This window comes from Salvia hispanica, chromosome 3 (genome assembly GCF_029641045.1).
Source record: "Salvia hispanica isolate PSC_SH4W2 chromosome 3, Shi_PSC_v1, whole genome shotgun sequence".
Taxonomy (NCBI): Eukaryota; Viridiplantae; Streptophyta; class Magnoliopsida; order Lamiales; family Lamiaceae; genus Salvia; species Salvia hispanica.
In genome coordinates, this window is record NC_142694.1 from 42,493,214 (window position 1) to 42,521,136 (window position 27,923).

At 37.1% G+C, this 27,923-nt stretch overlaps 2 protein-coding genes and 1 pseudogene across 7 annotated transcripts; 2 read left to right on the forward strand and 1 right to left on the reverse strand.

Moving 5' to 3' along the window:
* Positions 1 to 3,745: 3,745 nt before the first annotated feature.
* Positions 3,746 to 4,536, reverse strand: LOC125214516 (21 kDa protein pseudogene; annotated as a pseudogene).
* Positions 4,537 to 10,034: 5,498 nt separating this feature from the next.
* Positions 10,035 to 12,564, forward strand: LOC125214515 (endoglucanase 8-like). Its single transcript, XM_048115573.2, has 6 exons — positions 10,035 to 10,285; positions 10,364 to 10,771; positions 11,195 to 11,449; positions 11,542 to 11,653; positions 11,732 to 11,895; positions 11,985 to 12,564. The coding sequence occupies exons 1-6, from the start codon at positions 10,067 to 10,069 to the stop codon at positions 12,306 to 12,308; spliced, it is 1,482 nt and encodes a 493-aa protein (XP_047971530.2). The 5' UTR covers positions 10,035 to 10,066; the 3' UTR covers positions 12,309 to 12,564.
* A 2,359-nt stretch (positions 12,565 to 14,923) lies between these two features.
* On the forward strand, positions 14,924 to 26,098 carry LOC125212998 (mediator of RNA polymerase II transcription subunit). 6 transcript variants are annotated; one of them, XM_048113324.2, is made up of 21 exons: positions 14,924 to 15,375; positions 15,456 to 15,529; positions 15,970 to 16,069; positions 16,174 to 17,139; positions 17,482 to 17,716; positions 17,932 to 18,149; positions 18,349 to 18,556; positions 19,760 to 20,037; positions 20,261 to 20,344; positions 21,181 to 21,275; positions 21,405 to 21,567; positions 21,660 to 21,905; positions 22,788 to 22,958; positions 23,089 to 23,202; positions 23,312 to 23,437; positions 23,592 to 23,740; positions 23,815 to 24,064; positions 24,148 to 24,895; positions 25,069 to 25,250; positions 25,439 to 25,542; positions 25,622 to 26,098. In XM_048113324.2, the coding sequence occupies exons 1-21, from the start codon at positions 15,187 to 15,189 to the stop codon at positions 25,821 to 25,823; spliced, it is 4,902 nt and encodes a 1,633-aa protein (XP_047969281.1). In that variant the 5' UTR covers positions 14,924 to 15,186; the 3' UTR covers positions 25,824 to 26,098. The 6 variants fall into 6 exon arrangements, with proteins under 6 accessions (XP_047969281.1, XP_047969284.1, XP_047969283.1 ...); XM_048113327.2 differs by having other exon boundaries at positions 15,456 to 15,499; XM_048113326.2 differs by having other exon boundaries at positions 14,925 to 15,375; positions 23,824 to 24,064.
* Positions 26,099 to 27,923: the final 1,825 nt, after the last annotated feature.

The following is a 27,923-nucleotide window of genomic DNA, read 5'->3' on the forward strand; positions in this document are numbered from 1 at the left end:
TCTATTTTCTATTTTCTTTTTTCTTTTCTTTTTTTTTCCTTTTTCCTCTTTGTTTTCCCATAAGACACGTTTCTTTTCCTAAGTTACTAATCACTTTTTCTTTTTCTTTCTTCTTTTTCTTTATCTTCTAATTTCCATCTTTATCTCATTCTTTTTCTTAATTCTAATTAATTTTTTTTTCTATTTCTATTTCCTATATTTCTATAACATAAAATTAATAAAAGCATATACATATATAAAACCACTAATTAACTATTAAATCTCAAATTTCTAAATTTATAAGGTTTTGGGTTATTACATAAGATCATCTGTAGCGGTTGAAAAAAGGTTGTCCGTCTGACCGTGCCAGCGGCAAGGACGAGCTCGTCCGCCGCTGCGAGCCGTCCGTCCGTTCCAGCGGCACGGCGCTGCTCTTAGCTAAGAGCACATCCGTGCCGCTGAGCAGCCCTACGTGGCGTGTTCTGATTGGCCAACGGCATAGCCGTTGGCATATTCAAAAAAAAAATTTGAAAATTTGAAATTTATTTTTAAAATGTTTTTAAATAAAAAAAATATTTTCCCACTTCCCAAAAAATCATATCCGTTTTCTACCCACTTTTAATTTATTTTTCAATTATTTTCCACCAAAATTCACATTTTCATCTATAAATACCCTCACTACAACACAAAAAAAATCACATTCTCATCTATTCTATCATCTACATTCTCTCATCTTTTTTCTCATATTCACTCATCTAAATTCCCACCACACTACACAATGTCCAGCTCCGGCGATCACCCCTCCGGTAATCGCAGTTGGAACCACGATTGGTTCGACTCCAATGAGCCAATCCCTAGTCCGGAAACGCAATTTACGGCCCCTCCTCAAACCCAAGGTTCACAATTTTTGGGTAGCTACCGTCTACCCGGTGGACGACCAAAATGCCTCCGGGTTCGGGTGGGCACCCGAACCCGGATCGAGGGGAAGCAGCAGCTCTACTCCTACTCCTACTTCTATTCCTACTCCTACTCCTCCTACTCGTGGCACCCGCACCCCGTACACTTCGGGTGAGATGATGGCGATGTTCAAAGCCTACTTGGCAGTCTCTGAAGATCCGGACGTTGGCACGAACCAAACCGAGGATACGTATTGGTGGCGCATCACTCGTCTTTACAATGAAACCCGGTCGGGGGAACCATCTATCGCGATGATAGTATGGTGCGCAATTGCATCTACAGATGCAACGAGACAATCGTTAAGTTCCAAGGGTACTTCCAACAGGAAGAGCGGGCGGCGGGGAGCGGCAAGAGCGAGTTCGACATCATCAGTGCCGCCTTGGCGACCTACCAAAGCTTGAAGTTCAAAGCGTTCAAGTACCTCGCTTGTTGGCAGGAGGGGCGCCTTCATCCGAAGTATAGGGGCGGCGTAGTAGCATCCTCCTCCAGCTCCTCTAGCAAACGGTCGAGGTCGGTAGCCCTATCCGACGGCGCCTCCGATGATGTGGGTACCCAGCTTGCCGGAACTAACTTGGGTAGCCCCGACGCTGGCCCGAGCAATTCCCGTCGGCCGCAAGGAAAGAAGAAGGCAACGGCCACCCGCCGTCGCGCCTCGACTCCATCCACCCCCGCCCCAGCTCCCGCTCCCACTCCCGCTCCCTTTGTGCCTCCTCCACCCCCGAACAACACGTTGTGGACTCTCTTGGGTCAACTCTATTTGAACGATACGTCTAAGATGACTCTGGATCAACTTGCAACACATGAGGGAACGATCTGGGGTCTCAAGAGGCAATTGGGGATAGAGGACTAGTCTTCTACGTGTGTAATTTTTAATTTGTAGGATTTTAATTATGTATTTTTTTATTTTCTAGGATTTTAATTATGTATTTTTATTTTTTTAGGATTTTAATTATGTAATTTTTATTTTATAATGTAGAAATGTTTTTAATAATTGGAGTATTTAAATTGAATAATAGAATGGTGGACCCTTGAGCTTGTCCTTAGCTAAGAGCACGGATGTGGGTGTTGTGCTCTTAGCTAAGGACAAGGAGTAAAAGTGGGTCCGGCGGATGAGGATGCTCTAAGATGACACATTTCCTTTTTTGGTAACTTTCTCTCTACAATTAATACACTCAACCACTTTTTCTCACTCCTATTAAAATATACATCTTTCTTTTCTCTCTACTTAATACTTACGTTCACCTTCTCTCTCTCCAATTAAACACTTTAATTAATAACTCCTAAATTCCCGTACTGGCTAAGCAATGTGTCATCTTAGCCGGGACGGAAGGAGTACTACATAATTCTATTGAATTCTAAAATATGCACATAGAGGATCATCTCTTTCATAATCGACCTAGGCCATGATAAATAGTGTAGCACGCTTATTTAAAAATAATATTTTAAACTAAAATCAAATTCATTTATACTATGTAGGTAATTGATAGCTTTTTATTTCTCAACTATCATTCCCAAACTTTCATCTACGGTTAGTTATGAACTGGTGAATTTGAATTAATTTAACAGAGGACGGATTAGTAAGTTGAATCGAACATGTGGCGTGGATTAGTGGATATAATAATTTAGTCAGGTTAATATATTTATATTGATATTTAATTTTATAGTAGTCAGGTTAATAGGGGCATGTTAGGGTGCCACCACCCCTTAAAATAACACCATACCACCATTTCTAGCCAATCATTTGTACACGTGGACGAATAATAAGCTGCCACGTGGCAAAAAAAATAAAAAAAATTCTGGAATAAGGCGGGCAGCAATCTGCTGTTCTTTAAACAGCAATTTTTCTTGAACAGCAATATCCGACACACTATACAGCAATCTATAGATTGCTGTCTACCGTATTGAATATTGCTGTGTAGCGTTTATAATATTGCTGTATAAGCGTTGTCACGTTGTCATTTTAAGAGGGGTTGTCATTTTAACACAAACCCAGGTTAATATATTTATATTGATATTTTATAATATTGCTTTCTTTGGCATGCCCAACATAATTATGTAGTGAGCTATCATGAAAAGTGAAAATCATATGGCCACCACAGGAGAATCTCGTGAGGGAACGCAGTTGAATCATTTCTATGAACTAGCTAATTATTAAAGTAATAAAGATTAAACACCATAATTAACCCATAATCATTATTCCATAAAAAAGAAGCTATACACTACTCCCATATCTTTTCTTGATACTAACCTTCAATTAATCGATGAACTAGTGTAGCATAATTGATACTCCGTCTGTCCCCGATTAAAAGTCACACTTTTGCATTTCGGTCCGTCCTCAATTAAGAGTCACACTTCATTTTTACCATAAATAGTAAATAGGTCTCACATTCCACTAACTCAATTCACTCACATTTTATTATAAAACTAATATAAAAAATGGGTCTCACATTCCACTAACTTTTTCAACCAAATTTTCTTTACATTTCTTAAAACCAGTGTCCGATCAAAGTGTGACTGCTAATGGAGGACGGAGGGAGTAGTTTAAAATAATAACCTTCAATTGAAGTGTAGCATAATTTAAGTTTTTTTTTTGAGTTGTAAATGTCTTAAATATCGAGCAAACAAATTTAATTTAGTAAAAGTGTAAATAGTGATGGGAACAATGGCATTTAATACTTTTCAAATAATTCTGTTGATCTTATCTTATGTTATCTTCTTCATATTTCAGATGAATAAGTCCAATATTTTCAGATTTACTGGTCCAAGACAAAACTACAATAATTCCTGCAAGAATAAATGCAGTTTCCAATGATTCAAAAAAAATACTATAGAAGAGATATGTTACAAAATGATAATGCACAGATTAATTAAATACAAACACACTTTAGTGAATATGGGGAATTAAGATAACTCACATTAATTAGCTTGTCTAACAAAATGATAATTATACATAATTAATTAATTAGGCAGTGATGTGACCTTAGTAACGAACATATTAACAAGAGCAAGCGCATTGCTAGTGACCTCCTTGACCTTGAGGATCCGTGCCGACACGTCAGCCTTGACAGGGCCATCGTCCACGTCATCGAGGCCGTCGACGCACGTGTCCTCATTGGTCAAGGCGGCGCTCATCCACGTCTGCACGTTGCTGAGCTGGAACCTCAGGTCCTCGGTGGTGCGGGCGGTCAGGCGCCGCATCTGCTTGAGGGATCCCCGTATCTGGTCGACCGCGTCGCCCAGGACGGAGGAGCAGTCGTGCAGGGCGGCGGCGGCGCGGTGGTCGGGCGAGTAGTCGGCCTGGCGGGTCAGGTTGGCCACGTAGAGGGTCGTGCGCTTGGCGCGTGAGAGGCACACGCCCACGGCAACCCGGGCCAGCCGCGCCGGGTCGCTTTGTACGGCATTGGCGTACCCGGCTAGGGAGTGGTAGCAGAGGTCCGGGTAGAGGGTCGTGTCGCAGTTAGTCCGGATGAAGTCGGCCGGGGAGGCCGAGGCTGAGGCGATGGTGGCGGCGGCGGCGATGAAAATTGGAGCTAGGAGTAGTAGGACTTTCATGTTGGATGTGAATTTAGTTTGAGTAATGTTATGGTAGTGAGAGAGCTCAACTTAGACTTATATGTGTCCTTAGTTACATGCAATGATTATTGTTTGTCTTTTGGAAATTTAATTTTCTAATTCATATAATTATTTTATTGTGTTTGTATATGGCAATCTTGAATTTGAATAACCTTTTGTTGCTTCCCCACTGCCCACCTTTCACTAACTAAACCTTCTTGCAATTATTAGCTATGAGTATGACTAAAGGTTTCTTGTCAGGTATATCTAGTTCAACTTTTTTATATGAAAATTTTCTAGTTCAACATCTCAATTGACATTTCTTCCAAAGAAAATAGAACTTATTTAGATGGGCATTTTAAGCCACTTTATTACTTCATCCTTCCATGATTTGAAGACCAGCTTTTTCTTCAATGAAGATCGCTTACTACATTTGTTGCTACATTTAGGGGTGGCAAATCGTGCGTGTTGTGTCGTTATCGTGTCGACATGATAACGACACGACACGATAACAACAAACACGAACACGACCCGTTAAAAAAACTCCAAACACGAATACAAACACGATCTGTTACCCTCAGACACGAACACGACACGAACCACTTCGGGTCAACACGATACGATAACAACACATATATGGCACTATAATAATAATATTATAATATATAAATATTATTTCTAATATTAAATTTTAAATTTTAATATTAAATTTTAAATTTTAATTTTAAATTTTAAATTTTAATTTTAAAATTTTAAAATAAATAAAATAATAATATTATTATAATATATTAATCTTATTTCTTAACGTGTAACACGAACACGACACGACAGGACCTGACACGAAGTTTTCGTGTCCTTATCGTGTCGACACGATAAGGACACGAACCCAATAAGCTTTGACACATACCCATTAATTTCGTGCGGGTTCGTGTCGTGCCAAAAATTGCCAGCCCTAGCTACATCTTCTACTATACAAATTATAAAATGGTACTATGTAAGTAACTTATAATCACATGTTATTTTATGACTAGTGTAGTAGAAGATGTAACACCTTGACTCTATAAATGAAAGTGTGGGGACAAAGTTAATAGATTATGAATCTTATTTTTATATCAATTATTTTAAATATGTAATGTGAGTAATGATTTAGTAGAACGTGGAGTCAATTTACTAAGATGGAAAAAGAAAATGCATTTTTTCATTGTGGTAGTTCGAAAATGATAAAAATTGGTCATTATATTGTGGGGGAAGGAAGGAGTATTTATTAACATCTTAATTTAAAGCACAACCTTTATTTATAGGTGATAAATTAAAGAAATTGATTAAGGTTAGTCAAATGACAAGAAGCTTAATCATTTTTGGTAGAATTTGAGTGAGGTGGGACTAGAAGTAGTAGTGAGACAGCAACACAATAAGTAGATGTGAAAGTGAAATGGTCATAACTACTTTTGCCGCAATTTTCGGTTGCACTATTTTTCCTGATTTTACACAGAAAACAGAAAAGATTCAAAAGTAAAATTTGAGGATTAAAAAAAAGTCAAGACATAATCATGTAGTATAACAAACCACATCCACACATGATAATCTTGTACCGCAAATCTTGGCATCACACTGCTAACTGCTGCATGCCTTTATCATTGAAAAACTTTTATGCACGTCCCATCCAATGAAAAACTTTTTAAAATTATTCAAGTGTTCCTATCAATGGGTACAGATGCCATGTTTGAGAAGAGGTTTTTCTGTGTAAATGTTTTGTCGATTGTTTTTGTTGATGTTGGGTTAATTTGAACTACATTAATTCAAATAAAAGATGGATCCCCCAAGCCACCTTATGTAGTTTTCAAATGTTAGGATTTAATTTTAAAATTTAAAACTTTTTAGGGTATGTAATTCCCCATATTTTTAATAAAGTAATTTTCACTTGTTCTATGTATTTTAAATTTACAATTAATTAAAGTGAAAATAGATAATAGTGCAAATAAATTGGAGATTGATGGCTAGAGGACAATAACATTGTGGTATGTGGACATTGCGTGGTTGGACTCAAAAAAATGAGAGGAATGATTAGTTGTTAATTGGGCTAGGCCAGGCTAGCCAGACCCAGTGTCAGTCAGTCCATTAGTGAAACAAAGCGGACTTGAGCTCATTGGTTGAAGTGGGCTCCAATTGGGCCATTTTATAAACCTCGGTTTGGGTTGAAGCCCAGGCCCTAGCCCATTGCGACCTGGCCTAGGCCAATGTCTGAATAATAACATAACAGATGAGAGAAAGATCACCTACTACATCTCCTACTACACACACAAATATGATAAGTGATGGTGGGGTCATCCTCGCTGATAAAAGACACTTGCAATCCCTTTGATGGGATAGACGTAACAAGTAAATACAAAAAATCATATGTTTATTAATTTCTAGTAGAATTATCCATGATTTGTTCCTGGGATTCTTTTCCTTATGTTTCTCCTTGATTTGTGAATTGCTAACAGATCCAACTTTCCAGAATTAAAGGCCTAATTAAAGGGCGTGACTTGTGAGACCAAGTTCTCTTCCCAAATCTCGGTAAAGTTTGTATCAGTATTTTATAAAGTTGAGTATGTATTAGTTTGGCTGTTTTGTTAATAGTTTGTAATAGCATCCTAAACCTCACCTAAAATTAAAAAATAAAATTAAAATAAACAAATTAGATGAATACTCCCTAGATATGAATATCACCTAAATACAATTGGGCTAATAAAAAAAACTTAGTTGGGCCTTGTGTAGAGTGAGTGAAAGAGCCCATACATACATATACACATTCTCTTTTTCGTATGTTTATAAGTAGAAAAAAATGGTTATACACTTTTTGGGTCAAAAGCAAATCTATGGCTACCATTACCATGTAGTAGCTTTCTGTCTGCTTGATGACGAACAAACCGTAATTGCTTTTCTCTTTTCTCTTCATTCCTAAACTCTTTCACACGCATGTCATATTTCCACAAGATTTACTCTAGTACACACTTATGTATTTAGATCTAAAACAAACCACATTTTCATTAGATATTAAAAAATCAAATTTAAATGCAACTTGGTCTGAACATAAATTGAGCAAATTGCAATAGTCCAAATGGAGTTTTCTCTCTCTCACAAGATTCATCGATCCTACCAAATTTCACACCATCCGAAACTAAGTTAGTACACCCGAGCTGAGCGAGGGACCCACTGAAATTCACTTTTCAGGCTCTCCATGTGTTGCTCATCAACTGGCGGTGAACAGAACCACTTTCATCATCATTTTCAACCTCCCTCTTCCGCCCACACCGTTGCTCATTAAAATTCACCTACTTCCATCATCATTTTCTCAATACTTCATCTATAACATTCCGGTGATCACTCCATATAGTCCTCACAATATTTGCCCAAACAATTTTTATCTCACCCGACACGAATACATACGAAATTAATGGACTCTATTCAGTCTACGACACGAATGCGTAAATTAATAAGCTCTAGTTCAGTCTAATTGGATTTTTGTCCATATTAAGTCAATTCGTAAGGAATCCAATAATTTGAGATTTATTTCGTGAATTGGATTAGACTAAGATAGACTACTATTTTTTTGCTTCCTATGTTTGTTTGCATCAGATTCGAAACAAGTAAATTAGGGTTTTACGGTATAAATTAGGTTAAAATTTCAGATTTAATAATATAAATCAGGTTTGTGTCACCATGTTGTTATAATGTCGTGTTAATTTGTATTATATCGTGACGTTAAAGGAATTCTGTCAGTTGCAGGTCATGTTCGAGGTTAAAGGCAGCAAGCGAGATCTTTAAATAAAAGGTCATGTTGGGGTTATGTCATTGGGATTGGATCATTATCAGGTCGAGTCGAGAACAATTTAACTAACATAATGGAAATATTATTTGCGTGGTTCATCTCTTTTGAAGTGTGATTATCGAATATGGAAGAGCCGATGGGTATAGTTATATATGTTGCATAAAACTACTGTATAAAACTACATGCAAATTTTTTCCACCTTAGTTATTTTTTGTACCTGGTGTTCTAATTTCAATTTTATCTTTGTTGTTTCATAAAACTAATGAAACATAATTTGTTTTTTTTTTTTTACCTTATCTGCTTCATTGTTTCAATTTACTTTTTGTACCTGTTGTTCCAATCTAATCTACAACTATTACATTCTTGTTTTCTAAAACAAATGAAACATAATTTGTTTTTTTACTCTTATCTTTTATGCTTGGTCCTTGTTCCAATTTATGTTTATTACTTTCCTAAAACAAATCAAACACAATTTAATTTTAATCTATTATATTTCTGAAATAAATGAACACAAATATAAAACAACACATTTTGTACCTTATTATATGCTTTGAAAATGAATAAAACTTTGCTCAAATAATCTATACAGTATTATTTATGTAATTTACGTTTTACCTTTTATGTTTTATAAAATAAATAAATTTTTGCTCAAATAATTTAAATTTGAAATGTTTACGTCTAAAGTACTACTCCCTACGGATGGTATAGGCATTATATCGATATAACTAATAAAATATCTACAATTATATTCTTAATGCACAGTCTATCGACTACTGTGGTTGAATATGAAACATTTAGTTTTCGATACGAGATTTATGTAGTGTTGTTTTGTCAATTAATGAAAAGAGAGTAAAGTAAGATAGATTACAAATTACAGATAGTGTTGTTTCCATTTCAAGAAACATTTTATTTTTAATATGACAACATAAAATGGAAAACATTTCATTTTCAATAGAACATAGGAAGTACTTCTTATGTCTTCAAACAATAGACTATTCTTTTCTATTTTAGGTATGTTCTATAAATTAATCTCATTCTCTATTAACAATACTCCAATAACTTTTTTCTTTCTATTTCTCCTATACTTCAACAATTTCGTATTAAGACTCATGTTATTCTCATATCCCTTATTTTTCGAGGACTTATATAATCTATGAACCTCCATTTTAGATGTTAAAAGTCACCAATGTTGTAATTATTTGTTGCACTCTAAATCTAAAATTATGTATGTCACTGACGGTGAGGAATATTTTCATTTATTCGCTAATCATATAAATGAAATATACCATTTCCGTCGAAAAATAGTCTCATTTTTTCTATTCCATCCAACAAAAATAGTCTCATTTTCTTTGAGAAAACTTTTTCACCACTTTTTAATTTATAATTTACTTACTTTTTTTTCAGTCATACTTACAAATTATACATTAAAATTCGTAACGTCGATATAATGGTCTATTTTTCATAAACGAAATGAGTATAATAAGAATATAATTGAGAAAAAAGTAAAAAAAAAGAAGTTAGGATTGGGATGTCGTTAGCTCAATAGATTCTATTCTACCTTCATATAATTCCCCAATTTCCAGTCAAAACCAGTCAACGATTTTACCCGTATTAGCAGCTCAGTCCAATGAGGCAACACCACGTGTCTCCCGCCCCGCGAGGAATCCGATGACACCCATCACCTTTTCTCCTATATATAATTATAATCCGGAGCCCATTTCCTCTTACTCGAGCCCCGCCCCGACCCGACCAACTTCAATCACAATGGCGCCAAATCCTCGCCGCTTTCCGCTACTCTCCGCCTCTCTCTTCCTCCTCCTCCTCCTCCTCCCCCGCCTCTCCTCCGCTTCCCCCCACAACTACCACGACGCTCTCCGCAAGAGCCTCCTCTTCTTCGAAGGCCAGCGCTCCGGCAGACTCCCCCCCGACCAGCGCCTCCGCTGGCGCCAGGACTCCGCCCTCCACGACGGCGCCTCCGCCGGCGTAACTCTTCAAATTCAACCTACATTTCAATTTTATCCTTTTTCAATTCATTTCTCGTCTAATTAATTTGTGAATTAGGTCGATTTGACCGGAGGCTACTACGACGCCGGCGACAACGTGAAGTTCGGTTTCCCGATGGCGTTCACCACCACATTGCTGGCGTGGAGCGTCATCGATTTCGGCAGAATCATGGGGAGCGAGCTCGGAAATGCGATTAAGGCGGTGAAATGGGGAACGGATTATCTGTTGAAAGCAACGGCGCACGAAGGTGTCGTGTACGTGCAGGTAGGGGATCCGTTATCCGACCATAACTGCTGGGAGAGGCCGGAGGATATGGATACTCTGCGAACGGCGTATAAGATCGACGCGAATCACCCTGGATCTGACGTGGCAGGGGAGACCGCAGCCGCTCTCGCCGCGGCGTCGATTGTTTTCCGATCGCGCGATCCGGCTTACTCGAGGCTGCTGCTCAGCCGTGCGATCAAAGTAAGTTTGTTTGACATTTTTTTTTGCCTTTTTTGGTGCGTGAGAATTTCTTAATTTGCAGAGACATATGCTTTTGCGTTTTAGCTTCACGTGAGTGAGCAGAGCTCGCAGTCTAGTCCAATTCATCGTTTCAGTTTTTCAATGAGTTTTCCCGTTTTGATGTTGAGAGGTGCAGACTGTGTTTACAGTCACTCGTGTTTGGTTGATTTCTGGTAAATTGATTAATTAATTAATTAATGAAAAGAAACGTCAATTTAGGAGTAATTAACGCATGTTTTATGGCCGCTAAACATGATTAAATATAATATGAAAAGCATGATTAGAATTGTACTATCAAATTAATCTAACATCCATCTCACTATTATCTTGTCTAACGAAATAATGTCGTCTTGGCTTATCCTTCTCTGTTTTAAAAAATGGAAGGTGTTCGAGTTCGCAGACAGGCACCGTGGCGCGTACAGTTCGAGCCTAAGGCGCGCAGTGTGCCCGTTTTACTGCGACGTGAACGGCTACCAGGACGAGCTCCTCTGGGGCGCGGCATGGCTGCACAAGGCCTCCCGGAGGAGAGTGTACCGTGAGTACATAGTTCGGAACGAGGTCGTGTTAAGAGCCGGGGATACCATCAACGAGTTCGGTTGGGACAACAAGCACGCCGGCATCAACATCCTCCTTTCCAAGGTTTACTTCATTTACACTCTCTCTGTCTCCGTCGCATATTACTTGAGTCGTATTCAATTTCGGGTTATTAAAAAACAACACATTTAATGCAGGAAGTACTAATGGGAAGAGCCAATGATCTCAGATCATTCCAGGTGAATGCAGATGGCTTCATTTGCTCAATACTACCTGGCATATCCAATCCTCAAATTCAGTATTCACCAGGTAGATAAATCCATTATGCAAATTATCCACCTAAATTAATCATAATTTACTAACTAAATCTATGATATGAAAAAAAAGGTGGGCTGATATACAAGTCAGGGAGTAGTAACATGCAGCATGTCACATCCTTTTCATTTCTGCTTTTGGCTTACTCGAATTATCTCAGCCACGCCAATCACGCAGTGACATGTCCCCACACCACTGCCTCCCATGCTCTGCTCAAACGATTGGCCAAGCGTCAGGTCTCTATCTATCTCCATATCTCTTTATCTATCTCCAATTGAATGGGGTTGGTTGGTTGGATCATGTTGGTTGGATCATGTGTTTGTAGGTGGACTACATTCTTGGGGATAATCCGATGGGAATGTCGTATATGGTGGGGTACGGGAGGCGTTATCCGGAGAGGATCCACCACCGGGGGAGCTCACTCCCCTCGGTGCACGCCCACCCGGCCCACATTGCGTGCAAGGAAGGGTCGCGATACTACTTGAGCCCAAATCCAAACCCGAACATATTGGTTGGTGCGGTGGTTGGGGGGCCTAACAGCACGGACGCCTTCCCTGACTCGAGGCCTTTCTTTCAGGAGTCCGAGCCAACGACCTATATCAACGCGCCATTGGTCGGCCTTCTGGCTTACTTTGCGGCACATTCATGAATCATGACCACAATTTGAAGCAAGAGTGGTTGGCAAAGCTCACCCTCTCTCTAATCCATATTTTTAACCTTAAATCAAGCCATCTATGATCTATATATCCTTATTAATTCTATCTCCATAGGCTTATTTTTTCCAAAGCAACTATTAATATCTCAATCCACATCTTTGGTATTGTGTTTGTGTCTGTGGTTAAGAGTTGTCTCCTCATTCCCCAGACGACAAAATATTGTGTTAAATATAATATCGCCTTATTATATGTTACTGGTCTCGGATTATATGCTTCTTTTTTGAAGAATCTTTGCAATATAACCGATTATCTTAAAACAATTTATTAATTGTTAAAACAATTTATAGTCGAATCCCCAATGATTCTGTGAATAAATGCAAAACAAGTTGTTGAGCGTTCCAGTCGGAAATTATTAAACTCACACTTGACATATCCTCTTGCATATTAAATGCTGACATTTATCAATGAACCATGTATATTGTGAGAATTAACAGCATCAATAATTAGCTTTATTCAATCCAAACTTCACCAAATAAAGTCATTTTCTCTGAATCCAATTAAAGACTTTCACTTTCGGTGGCATTGTAAGTGTAACAAACTAATTAAATGAAACATAAATTACAACGAACTTAGCAAACTAATTGCAAGTTAGTTCGAAAGAACGCTCTTTCCGCATGACACATTATGTCATGGCAGGTGCTATAGAATAATAGAATGGACGTATCTATTGTCTTCAGAGGATAAAACGACTTTTTTTATTATATAGAGTGAACTACAAAATTGGCCTCTACGTATGACAAGTCGAACCCTAGAGGTACTCATGTTAAAAAAAATGCATTGTAAGCCTCTACGTATGAGTATAATATCATTTCAGGTCCTTTTTCACTATTTTGAGTCTTTGATACCCTTATCCCCTCACTTTTAACCTAAATGTAATTCCAAGGATGTTTTAGTCTTTCTCATTTTTATTACTATGTAGTACTATGTTTATTTTATATTCAAATATTATTTCATTTAATCCATAAATATTTTAAATTTAATTAGATTGATAAATTAAAATACCTATCAATAGTTATCATAAGAATGAATTATGTTTTTATTTTAGTTTACGTTCGTATGATTACTATTGAAAAGAGGTAAAATAAATCCTAATTTCTCAATTAGGTTAGTATTAAAATTAAATAGAAGATGTTTAACTAAAATATTAAACATAAATCCTAATATTTCGACAATCCATCTTCTATTTAGTTTAACTAAAATAAAAACATAAATCATTCTTGTGATAACTATTGATATAAGTATTTTAATTTATCAATCTAATTAAATTTACAATATTTATGGATTAAATAAAATAATATTTTAATATAAATAAACATAGTACATAGTACTCCCTCCGTCTCGGCTAAGATGACACGTTGCTTAGCCGGCACGAGATTTTAGGAGTTATTAGTTAAAGTGTTTAATTGAAGAGAGAGAAGGTGGGTGTAAGTATTAAAGTAGAGAGATAAGGAAAGATGGATATTTTAATAGGAGTGAGAAAAAATGGTTGAGTGTATTAATTGGAGAGAGAAAGTTACCAAAAAAGGAAATGTGTCATCTTAGTTGGGACAAACTAAAAAGGAAAACGTGTCATCTTAAGCGGGACGGAGGTAGTAATAAACATGAAAAGGACTAAAACATCCTTGGAATTACAATTAGGTTAAAAGTGAGGGGAAAAGAGTATAAAAGACTCAAAATAGTGAAAAGGGGTCTGAAATGATATTATATCCATACGTAGAGGCCTACAATGCATTTTTTAAACATGAGTATCTCTTGCGTTCGACTTATCATACGTAGAGACCAATTTTGTAGTTCACTCTATTATATAATAGAACTTGTAACTTGCTAATCATCTTTATTTCCTTCTTTTATTGTATAATAGAACTTGTAACTTGCTAATCATCTTTATTTCCTTCTTCTATTTTTCTATGCCCTCCTTATAACTGTTTGGCTATCACATCACAGTGTATCACTATAGTGGGCACCGATAATATTTTGAATAAATTGCAGTAGTACACACTCAAATGTAAAATGATTTCCACGACCCTTAGCCATCTTATAGTCTGAGAGTTTTCACTACAAAACTTTTGCACCTATGCTGAGAGAAAGCTTTATGATATGGTTTTTTTTTCTTCTAAAGCCCACGTAATGCATCAGCCCAACAAAAGCCCACATGAGAGGAAGAAGTAATTCAACTGGATCTACTTCGCAGAAAAAACTGAATTCGGTTTCTAGACTCAATTTTTTTGACTAATCAAATAGAGTCAATAAAACTACTACTCCTCCTACTCCATTTATTAAAAACAAATTAATATGAATGTGTTTTAATAAGAAATTGATAAGAAAAGAGAGAATAAGAGAAAAATAAATAAAATATTATGGAAAAGTAGAAGATAAAATTGATAAAGTATGAAAAAGAAAGAAAAAGAGAAATATAGCTTGTATTCTGTGTTTAAGATAAAATAATATGAAGATTTAATCTAGATTGAATATGGAAATATTAATCCCGCATACCATCTTTGCAAATATGGAAATCCATAATATTACCAAAAATGAGAGACGAATGGAGAAAATTAAATAAAGAAAAGAAAAACTAAGACTAACTAATTGAGAATACAAAATCAAAACTAGAGTCAGCTTCGCCACCGCCGACGGCCAGTCTAGCCCTCTTCGCCGCCCGACCTCAGTCCGCCGCGTCCGTCTAAATTCCCCCAATTTTAAAATCAAACCGAACAAATAATCCAAAGGCGGCGCCGCCAGTTTTCGATAACAGAGCAGGCGCGGCGTGTGAGTGAATTGTGATCGGAGCAATACTTGATAGATATTTCCAGTATGATGCAGCGGGGTCCGACTCCGGGCCTCTCTTCCCAGCCCTTGCCAGAGATGGAACAGCTCAACAACACGCAACAGCCGCCGCCGCAACAACAACAGCATCGACCTTCTTCCTCCGCCTCTTCCCGTGCCCACCATTTCCACCCCGCCCGGCCCGCCATTCTAGAACTCTTCAATCTCTACTTGGGCGTCCGTACACACTATTTTGTTTTATTTTATTGCTTTCTCCTTCTGATTTTGAATTCTGATTTGATTTTCCCCCTTTGCAGAGGAGATCGCAGCAGAAATCGGATGAATCAGTTAGGGAACCCCCGTCAGTAATTCACGATCATTATCATTATCAGTATTTGCACAATTTCCTACTTACTTACCTGATCATTCTTATCATTTTCATTATTATCTGTAAAAGTTGCTTCCTTTTGTTGATTGTGGCTAAGTATGCTAACCACAACCTTCTAATTTGATAATCCATTATGTTTATTCGTTAGTTAAGGGGAATGTGAGGAAAAATGAGGTATTTATGTTTGATGATCGAAAAAGAACGTTTACGTCTATGAAATAGGACCGAAAAATTACTGACCTTTAAGCATACTTCAAGGGGATCACTAATCGAGTGCTGTATATTATTTCGTTGCTTTCACCGTTTTCTTCTTTTTTAATTGGCTACATCGAAGAACTTGTTAGTGCTGGAAGCCATTTTATGCTTCTCGGTACTGCATATACTTTATTAGCTGTCATATGAAGTATTCTCCTGATAGATTTGTTTGTTAATGTTAATTATAGGAACAAGACACAGAAGCGGGTTACCGCTATTAACAGAGAGCTTCCTCCCCCTAATGAGCAGTTCCTCTTTGACTTTGAGCAGATACAGAGCCAATTTCCTGTAAGCTTTCAGTGGCTGCTTGAAAATTCAATAAACTGATATCTTCAAATTATGAACTTTGGTTTGTGGATGTAGTATCTACTCTGATGTAACTTTTTTTCCAGGACCAGGAGCAACTACGCGCTGTAACAGAATCTGTCCTAATATCTCTTGTTATTCAATGCTGTAATCATGCTCCTAGAGCAGAGTTTCTGCTCTTTGCTTTGCGTAGTTTGTGCAATATAGGATACATAAACTGGGATGCATTCTTGCCGTCTCTTCTTTCTTCAGTTTCTTCTGCGGAGACCCCGGTTGGTCAGGGCAGTCAAGCTATGGCTCTTGTTGCTTGTGCAACTTCATCACAGTCAGGAGTCCCACCACCTTCCAATGCCATTCCTAATAACGCTAATTTTCAGGCATCTAATCCTGCGTCTCCTTTGCCGTCAATTCATGGCATTGGATCTCCTGCACAATCAGGTGCTGAGCCATCCACGCTGTCTCCGATGAAGTCAAATGATGTCATCTGTACTGGTCAACAGTCAGCGAGGGCCAATATATCAGTCAGGGAAAATGTTATAAGCAGTTTACGTCAACTTTCCTGCAAGATAATTTTGATTAGCCTTGAGTCTAATCTAATGCCAGTCACACGCTTCGATATCTTTAACCACATGTTAAATTGGCTTGTCAATTGGGATCAAAGACAGCAAGGGCTTGATGAATTTGATAGTGCACAGTTCTGGAAGCCCGATAAGGCCCTAATTGAGTGGTTACATGATTGTCTAGATGTTATTTGGCTGTTAGTTGATGATAATAAATGCCGTGTGCCCTTTTACGAGCTCATACGCAGTGGTTTGCAATTTATTGAGAACATACCAGATGATGAGGCACTGTTTACCCTTATCTTGGAAATTCATAGAAGGAGAGATATGATGGCAACCCACATGCAAATGTTAGATCAACATCTACATTGCCCTACATTTGGAACTCCTCGACTCTTACCTCAGGCAACTACCACTGGTGAGACAGTGACAAACATGAGATATTCACCAATCACATATCCAAGTGTACTTGGAGAACCTTTGCATGGAGAGGTATGCCATATTTTGGTTATTGTTGTGAATTTATACCGTATCTTTGATTAGAAATATAATATATTAATTGCAAAATCAGATATCTAAAAAATGAAATTATTATGAATTTAGTCTGAAAACCAAGAGCTGGGCTGGAAACATAATAATATGAGTTTGCTTATTTCTGAAGCTATCATGTAATCTGCATAAGCTTAGTGTATTAATACAAAGTTGGATCATTAATCTGTTGGTGACTGTGATTCCCCGGTAGTTTTATTGTAGCAAAATGAAAAGTATCTGTCTCAAAGACGACACTGTCAATAAATACAATGTGTTAGACCACTCTTTTCATTACCTGGATAGGAACTTGCAGCATCCATTCAGAGAGGAAGTCTTGACTGGGAGCGAGCTATGCGATGTCTGAGACATGCCTTTCGCAACACTCCATCTCCAGACTGGTGGAGACGTGTATTGCTTGTAGCACCCTGCCACAGGACTCAGGCCCAAGGACCTACACCAGGTGCTGTTTTTACTTCGGAAATGATTAGCGAGGCAACAATTGATAGGATTGTGGAATTGCTGAAGTTGACAAATGCAGGCAAGTTTTAGTGTTGTTTTAGTAAATCAAGTGTTGCAAGTGTATATTTGTCTCACATGTGAGTGTAACCTTGCTTTGTTGTGTTTACTCACCAAAATAACTCCTTTAGGCACTTATTTGTTAAATAGAATCACATTGTTATCCTGAGATGTTATTATTGTTTATTTTTTGATCAACTGTCATTTTTTACTATTTTCCATTCTGTTAACTTGCAGAAACAAATTGCTGGCAGGAGTGGCTTATTGTTTCTGATGTATTCTTTTTTCTCATGAAGCATGGATGCATTGATTTTGTTGATTTTGTTGACAAACTAGTGTGTCGACTTCAAGACGGTGATCAACATATCCTCAGGACCAATCATGTTACATGGTTGCTTGCACAAATTATCCGTGTTGAGCTTGTAATGAATGCTCTAAATACAGACTCAAGAAAGGTAGTCCCTCATTTTACTGGAACATGGCATACTCAACATGCTGCATCCTCTTGTTATTGCGGTGCTTATTTGGATTTGAACTTCACCATGTACCCTCTAATTTATGTTTCCATCTTATGTTTAATTGCCATAATAGCTGATCATCTACTAGTCAATCAATGAATATTGTGATATTAACTTATCACAATCTGCTGGGTAGGTGGAGACAACCCGGAAAATTCTTTCATTCCATAAAGAAGACCGAAGTGCTGACCCTAATAACCCACAAAGTATCTTGCTGGACTTCATTAGCAGTTGTCAGAATTTGCGTATTTGGTCATTAAATACATCAACTAGAGAATATTTGAACAACGAGCAGCTTCAAAAGGGAAAACAAATCGATGAATGGTGGAGGCAAGTTAGCAAAGGTACTTATCCATTCTTTGAGATGCAAGCCATTTAACTTAGCAATAGTGCTTCTCAGGATATTTTATAGCTTACTATCAATATCAATTGAATGTTGTGTGACATGGCAGTTCTAGTTAGGGATTTACTCTAGGGGAATAATTTAATAGAAACACATATAGTGCTTTCAATCGAAACACCCTTTTCAATAGAGCAGCAAACATTTTTCATTCTTGTTGTTTTGGGTTCTTCTGCTGTTCTATCGTTTTTTCTTTCATCCTATCTCATTTCTTACTTTTCGGGCTTACACCTTGACGTTCAAACCATATAATTTTTCTCTTTACCATTTATTGCTAGTGGTAGTGAATATAGTATTTGGATTCATGCATGTGTGCATTACATGCAACTCTTAAGGAAAAATATCCTACAAAGTCAAAATGCAATTTGCCAACCTTAACTTCCTAAAAATTTCTCACTTCGCCACCAAAAAAATTTAGTGCATGCATTTTTGTTTTTGTCCAACCTGCCTTACTAATTGACAAAATCTAAATCTTGCTAATCCATTTTCATTTCCAAATATTGTAGTAGTAAAATCCACTTTGATAATTGAACTTTTTACCAATTTGCTGTTGCCACTAAAGAAGTTGTATTTATAGCAGTAACCCCTTTACCTCTCTTATTCATTGACAAAACTGAATCCAGCTTATATTTGTGTTTATTTGTAAATGTTATTATGGATGATCAATGGGAAATATTGGTTGAGTAAATAAATTTATTGAATTTTTCTTTCTTTTTTACTCTTACTTTCTCATTATCCCTTTTGTGGGATTAGTTTCCCTATCTTTTGTTTGAGTGGAAGAAGGCACCTTCCCTCTTGCCAGTGGAGGTTTATTTCTCCCCTTTTTTTATGTTAGTTCTCTTTCATTTGATTCATTTGAATTGGTTCTCTCGCGAGGAAGGTTTTGATCTTCAATTGATTGTTTTTCTCATGTGGAAATGGAAGCAGTCACTCTACCATCTCAAATTTAGACTAAAGTCTTTTTGTCTAAATCTGCTAAACATGTGCTCATGAATTGTTTGATATTTATATCATTACAATTTGTACTACTGAATCACACACCCTATAAACCTTATGCCGCTCAGTTAGTTGTGCTTCATTAATCTAGTACTAGTTTTTTTTTAATAAAAAAAAATAGTACCTTAACAAACAATGTGTTGTCTCTCAGGTGAAAGGATCATGGACTATATGAATATGGATGAAAGGTCAATTGGTATGTTTTGGGTTGTCTCATACACTATGGCACAGCCCGCTTGTGAAACAGTCATGCACTGGTTAACCTCAGCTGGAGTAACAGAGATACCAGGAACAAATCTACAGCCAAATGAAAGGTTGATGGTGATGCAGGAAGTCAGCCCATTGCCAGTATCGCTGTTATCTGGGTTTTCAATAAATTTATGTCTGAAACTTGCATATCAGATGGAAGAGTCTTTGTTTTCTGGACAGGTAAAATGATGTCAGCATTATTTACATGAAAGCATTTGTAAGTGGATGAACATCAATATAAATTTCCTCGGGATAGTTCGAATATCCTTTGGAAAGAGTAGTTTGGTGTGTTCTACCCTGTTAACAAGTTGTCTGCTCTTGTGTGCCTGTTACCTTCATTATAACTCGATGATTTTCCTTGGGTTCATTTCATTGAATTTGGCTATATTTTACACTGGAACAGGTTGTACCTAGCATTGCAATGGTAGAAACATACGTTCGAGTATTGCTCATTTCACCTCATGCACTATTTCGCTCACTCATGACGGTAATTATTCCTTTCATTTGGATATAAGCCATAGATTCCAACTGGAGATGGGGAGGTTTCGTTTTAAACCTCAGTTCCCCGAAACCGTAATGATTCAAAAATAAGATTTGTTCTGAAAAATTTCAACTGGGATGAAATCAAATCAAGGTTTTAAAAGGTGTTTTCAAGCCTTGGGAGGTTCTGAAGAGGCCCCGCAAGGCACAAGCCTGAGGCTTGAATCATAAAAACACACAAAAATCATAACAAATATATAAAACATATGATAATTATCACTAGTTAAGTATTTTAAATTCCGAAGTAAGATAAGGATGATAATATTAAAGTCTTATAATCAAATAGCCATAATCAAATGTCTAAGAATATGAAATTAAAGCCTTTTAGAGCATTAGGACTGTGATTTAGTCTTATTTCATTTAATTAGGGCCATGTAAAAACAGCCTGCTTCAGATTAAGGCTTAAAAGTCAAATTAAAACAGTAAGAAACCTGCTTGAAAGCCATAAAATGGGAGGTGTGCACCTCTTTCGCAGCAGTTAGGAGAGTCCTAAGAGGCGTTTACCTGGCACCACCTCGCGCTAAGGCACTTCAGAAGAACATCTTTAGGAACCACGAGCCGAACTAGAAACTGACCAAACTTCCAAATTTTTATGGTTCGGTTTGGTTTTTCAGTTACTGTTAGATTTTCAAGTTGAAATTCTTTACTCTTACAGTTGAAATATCTGGGAGTAAACAATAGCCAGTATATATGACTTCATTTTCGTATTCAACAAAATAAAGTTTTATAGTCTCATACTATCATTTTCTAATTTTATAAGCACTTGCTACTTTGTCTTACTAGCTACTGTCTCCGAAGAATCAAAACCCACTGAGTAAACCTGCTGCTTCTCTTCTGGTGTTTGAAATTCTGAACTATCGGTTACTTTCACTCTACAGGTAATGAACATTATCTCGGTTTCTTGTGTTTGTTCAGGGCTTTATGTTTTTACTGAAGCCAAGAGTTGTTTGGCATGCTGTCAAATGGAAATGATCAAACATTCTTCTTAAATGTATGCTTTTTTTTAGGTACCAAGGGAAAAACAAAGGTTTAATTCATGATGTCACAAAAATTATTGCTACACTGAAGGGAAAACGTGGTGACCATCGTATTTTTCGGCTGGCTGAGAATTTATGCATGAATCTTATATTATCAATGAGGGAATTTTTCTCTGTGAAGAGGGATGGAAAGGTGGCAGAAAATATCAATTTATTTTTCTTTTATAGATTGCCTTGGCAAACCCAGGTCAGACTTACTTTTGTCTTGTCAATGCTCTCTCACAGGGTCCAACCGAGTTTACGGAAACTATAAATCGGATAACAATAACCACTCTTGCCATCATTATTAAAACTCATGGGATTGCGGAGGTTGAACACCTGCTATACCTTCAAACAATTCTGGAACAGATACTTGCCACCAGCCAACATGCATGGTCAGAGAAGACCCTCCGCCACTTCCCTCCTATTTTGCGAGAGGCCTTAGCTGGTCGGATAGATAATAGGGGCTTGGCCACTCAAGCATGGCAACAGGTACTAGATACAATGTCTCTCTCTTAGCCATGCACCCACCTGCGGTGTATTGATGCAAATCCAATAGGCTCTGGTTAGATACCCAAAGGGAGTTCCAATGGTTGCAGAGATGCTCTTCAGCTTATGCTAAAAGTTGTTCATACCTTTACATTATCTTTGCATCAGTTGGGACATCACACTTCTCTACACACAAATGTACTAACATTATTAACTATCATTCCTGATCGAATGAAGCGATGTCAGTTGCAAAATGCCTTTTCCTTTATCTTCATTTTTTGGTGGGAGGGTAGTTGTCCATTCATCAATTGCAGCGCTAAACATTAGCATACACATGATAGCTATTAAAGTGGGGATTGATTCTCCGGAAGAAATCTCTGGGTACAAGAAGAGTAGATACAGCTCTAAAGTCTCAGGGTACACATGATCTACATTTTATCTCAGAAGTCAGAACCATATTCACATACTAGAATAATATAGAACTCCTGACATCAGAGCCATCCATCTTTTTTTAGAAAGATTCTTCTTTTCTCCTTCATTTCAAATATTTAAGTTTATAATGTTGCAACTTACTTACTGACTTTGGGTAGCAGAACATCTGAACATTACTTCGTTGTAAATTCTCCAGAAAATTATCTAGTAAACACTGAAGGCTCAGTAATAACCTTTGCAGTATAAAGAGGACATACAATAAGTTAACAATGAACATGAAAATGAACATGGAACTGTAAATTCCTTGGTTAGTAACTCCTTTCTATATTTTTTCTTGTTTGACCATTTTTGAGGCACCATAGTGATTGGTATCATTCTTTGCCTTCCTTTTTATAATTCTGAAATGTATGCCTCATGATTATACAATTCTAACATATGTATGGCCATTGGCAGGCAGAAACAACTGTGCTCAATCAATGCACTCAGCTTCTATCTTCATCTGCTGATCCTACGTATGTCATGACTTACATTAATCACAGTTTTCCTCAACACCGTCAATATCTTTGCTCTGGTGCATGGATACTGATGTATGGCCACCCTGAGAGCATTAACAGTATACATCTTGTAAGTTTCTCCAGGCATAAAATGCAAGAAGTATATTATGATTGGGAGCATTGCTCTGTTGCAAGAAATATGTTATAATTGTAACTTTGCTGTCTTACGTGCATGCATATGATTGTATGATGTTATTCAGGGTCGCGTCCTGAGAGAATTTTCCCCTGAAGAAGTTACTGCCAATATCTATACAATGGTGGATGTCCTATTGCATCATTTCAATCTAGAACTTCAGTGTGGGCGGTCTTTGCAGGTTTGTCCCCCCTCCTGAAATTTGGTTTCCAACTCCAGGGCTCTACTTTTTGTTGCTACTGGTGGTAGGTAAAGTGTATGAGTAAAGGTCCAATTTTCTCTCTGATCAGGAGCTTATGATGAAAGCTTGTGCCAACCTTGCATTCTTCATTTGGACTCATGAACTATTGCCATTAGACATTTTACTGCTAGCACTTATTGATAGAGATGACGATCCCCATGCTCTGCGAATTGTGGTATGTTCACTTTATAGGCTTGTTTCATATTATTTCTGATTTTTACTCCACTATAACATTACTATTTATTGGTAATATATGGACTTCTTCTTCCAAATTCTTAAGGTTACCGATGCACTGACAGAGTAACAAAATTTTCTTTCCCTCCAAATAGATAAGCATACTTGACAGCAAAGAACTTCAACAAAGGGTGAAACTGTATCTTATGAATCGTGGTCCAGCTGAGCATTGGCTTTACTCTGGAGTTTTTAAGCGTACCGAATTGCAAAAGGCCCTTGGAAATCATCTGTCGTGGAAGGAAAGGTGATATTCCTCATTGCTCACATAATTCGATTATTCATTTTCCCAAAATAGAATTGACTATTTATACGATTTAGTGTTAGCAGGTACCCGACATTTTTTGATGATATTGCTGCAAGATTGCTCCCGGTGATTCCCCTAATCATTTATAGGTTTATCGAGAATGATGCTTTTGATGCTGCTGACAGAGTTCTGCATGTTTATGCATCATTCCTTCATTACTATCCTTTGAATTTCACCTTTGTGCGTGATATACTAGCCTATTTCTATGGTCATCTTCCAAGCAAACTTATCATTCGGATATTGACTGTATTAGACGTGAAAAAGGTGATGATTGATTGCTCTTCATCCAGATATTTTCGGACTTTTTTTACGAGATCAATGTTTTCATCTTCCTGTTGCTTTTTCAGATACCATTTTCTGAAGCCTTCCCTCAGCATATCAACTCGTCTAATGCTCCTCCACTAGACTATTTTGCTACACTTCTACTGGGCCTGGTGAATCATGTAATTCCTCCCCTGAATAACTCCTCTAAGAACGGACAAGTTGGAGAAGCCTCAAATGCTTCTGTGCGAGCGCCGCATAACAAGGCTCAAGCAACATCACAGGGTGGTCCATCCGTTGCTCCTGAAGGCCAGAAACCATTCTATCAGCTCCAGGATCCTGGCACATATACACAGTTGATTCTTGAAACGGCTGTTATAGAAATCCTCTCTCTTCCTATAACTGCATCCCAGATTGTATCCTCACTTGTTCAAATCGTTGTTCACATACAACCAACTCTGGTCCAATCCAGCAATGGAACTAGTGTCGGCCAAAGTTCTGTGTTACCTACTTCTCCATCAGGGGGAAGCACTGATTCCTTGGGCGCTACTAGGACTCCCACAGCAGCAGGATTAAGTAACTCTAACTTTGTTTGGCGAAGTGGTTATACGTGTCAACAGTTGTCTTGCTTGTTGATCCAAGCTTGTGGCCTGCTTTTGGCTCAGCTACCTCCTGAGTTTCATATTCAACTCTATATAGAGGCGGCACGTGTAATAAAGGAGAGCTGGTGGCTTTCCGATGGGAAAAGATCAGTCTCTGAATTAGAATCTGCCGTTTGCTATGCTTTATTAGATCCAACATGGGCTGCCCAGGACAACACCTCTACAGCCATTGGTACGAGTTTCCGGGCATATAATCAATTTAGTTATTCTTACTCTTTATACCCGTGGCTCAGTAATTTATTGTTTTTTTTCGGGATTACATGATGCAAAAAGCCATTTTATGATGAATTAAGTTAAAGGACTTATTTTTGGAGCTCAGATCATTGCTCATATTGGCATATACAGGTAATGTGGTGGCACTCTTACATGCTTTCTTCAGTAACCTTCCTCTAGAGTGGCTGGAGGGGACACATCTCATTATCAAGCATCTCAGACCCGTGACATCAATAGCTGGATTGAGAATAGCTTTCCGTATTATAGGACCTTTGCTCCCTCGATTGGCCAATGCTCACACCCTCTTCAATAAGGTATGAGTATGCTAAACTCTGAAACAACAGATTATTGCAATACAGGTCATCCCTTCGCTTTGGCAATTACCCGAAGAGGAAATAGTTGGTTAAAAAATCCCGTTGAATTGTTCTGTTGCATAATTATTACACTAGTCTTGTCTTGGTTGTAGAAATAGTCATTACTAACATTTCAACGTTATTGCCAGACGCTATCGGTGCTGTTAAGTGTAATGGCCGATGTCTTTGGAAGGAATTCACAGCCGTCAGCTCCTGTCCAAGCATCTGAGATAGCTGATATTATAGACTTCCTGTAAGCATATGTTAATCTTAAAAACAAGACAATGTTCATACTTCTTTAGGTGATGAAATAAAGAGGAATTTCTGTGCAGGCACCATATAGTTCATTACGAAGGGCAAGGAGGACCCGTGCAAGCAAGCAGCAAGCCGAGAGCGGAAGTGCTGGCTCTCATCGGAAGAGCAGCTGAAAGTTTCAGCCCAGATGTACAGCATCTTATGACTCACTTAAAAGCCGATGTGAACTGTTCGATATATGCAGCTACACATCCAAAGTTTGTTCAGAACGGCAGTTAATCGGTTATGTCGACGCAACTCAAGATGAGCATCCGAAGATAGATGGCAGCTGCAGTTGATGAAAGAGACATAAATGAAAGTGGCTGTAGAAAATGTTTTTCTTCTGTTCACTTTCTTGCAAAGATGAGATTTCTCATTGGTTTTGTTTTTATGTTTAGTAAGTTTCTGATAGGGACGTGGTATTTTATTTTATTCTGGAAGGGAGCTGATAATCTCTATGTATAATTAGTTAGCTTATTTTATGTTTTATTATTTAGTTATTATGTTTTGATTTACTTTCTCTAGCGGTTAAGATTTTATTTGCTTTCTAGTTAATATAGATCTTTTTGTATTCCCCATATTATAAATATGTGTGGAGTCTTTTATTATCATTAAGCAAAATGAATTAGATAAATATTTATCACTCTCCGGTTCTCCCTCTTGGAGAAACCGATTTCTCTATCCCAGAATTCCTTTGATAGGTAAAATCCTATCAGTTTCTTACTCCAATAATGAGCATTGTTAGATAGATTTTATTATAAATGGTGACTTTGGAAAAGATATAACCGTAAATAGTACAACTACCATAAAAACAATATAACTAGAATTCCAACACTGGGAAAAAAAATTCAAATTTGACATTGCAGTAATAACATTTAGTTTGATTAGTTGGATTGTATTTTCAATGATGAGATACCAGAGTTCAATTTCCTACCATTAGGAATATAATTGGGCCCATTTCTAGGTAACCCATGGTTGAGAGAGAGAGATCGATTCAATGGGCCAATGGATCTTTGGGCTTTAGTAGTATATATAGTTTTATTTTCTTATTGTTTTAAATATTACTTTTCATATCTACTTAAATTCACACACTTTCTTTTTAAGATATTTCACTCAAAATGGTACACTTTAAAAAATAAAACTATGTTATATCTACTTTAATTTCTTTTTACATAATATATTAAAATCTTGTGCTAAAAAAGAAATGTTTTGCTTTGAATTGGATGGAGCAAGTATTTCCTTAAATGAAACACACATGAACACGTTTTTTGTAAGTGAATCAAGGTATTTACTTTCTCCTAATCTCTCTTTATTAAATATATTAAAATTTTGTGTCTAAAAATAAATGTTTCGCTTCGAGACATAGCAAATGTTTTCTAAAATGAAGTTTACATTACCATGATTTTTGTAAGTGAATCAGGGTGTGCAATTAGGAGGCTTCTTTAATGAAATATACATGAACATGTTTTTATTAAGTGAATCCAAAAGAAAAAAAAGGTATATAATTTGTCATCCTAATTATACACATTTTTTTCATAAAATCTCTGAAACTCATTCAGATAACAAAAAGTTCAACATAACCTTGTAAGCAAATCATTAAAATTTCGAATACGACAAAAAAATGTTTTAAAAAATACTACTCCATATTTATGAGTTGGGAATTAAGTCAACAAAATAAATGCCTAACTTAGCCTTAGGACCACCATTCTCAATTTTATTCATCACCAAAACTTTACTTTATCACAGATTTTCTATATTAATTACACTTAGAAAACGTCAAGATACACTGAATTAGAATGCAAGAGCTCTTTATTTCATAAGAAATATTCAACAAAACAGAATAACTACATTAAGCATTGAAAAAAATATATTAATTGCTTCATGAATTTGTCCCAAACCATCACCGCCAACAAAGGGTTGGAATATGCAATTTTGTAGACAAGAATGCGAACAAAGGGACAATGCAAAATCTATGCCTCTCTAATGTCGAGGGATTTGTTACTTACTAATTTAATCTGTCCCTATTCATGGTACCTCTCTATGTCTTAGTTCTAATAATTGCTTCTTTTCATTCTCCTCTTTAATCATGCATCTAATTAGTAGTACTAGTTTAATGATTGTCACTCTTCTCTAGCTTCGAACTCTAGTCCAATGAAGGCTTTACATACTAAAAAGGGGTTTATAGTTAATCCTTAGTCTATGTTAATCTGTACCGACATAAATTCTAGTGTAATTGAACACTTCATGTGCTTCACATGAACTCATTTATCTTGTACCTAAAGTTTTTGGTGACTTTCGAATAAATTCTTATGAATGAGAATGAGCACTCTATGTAAGAGG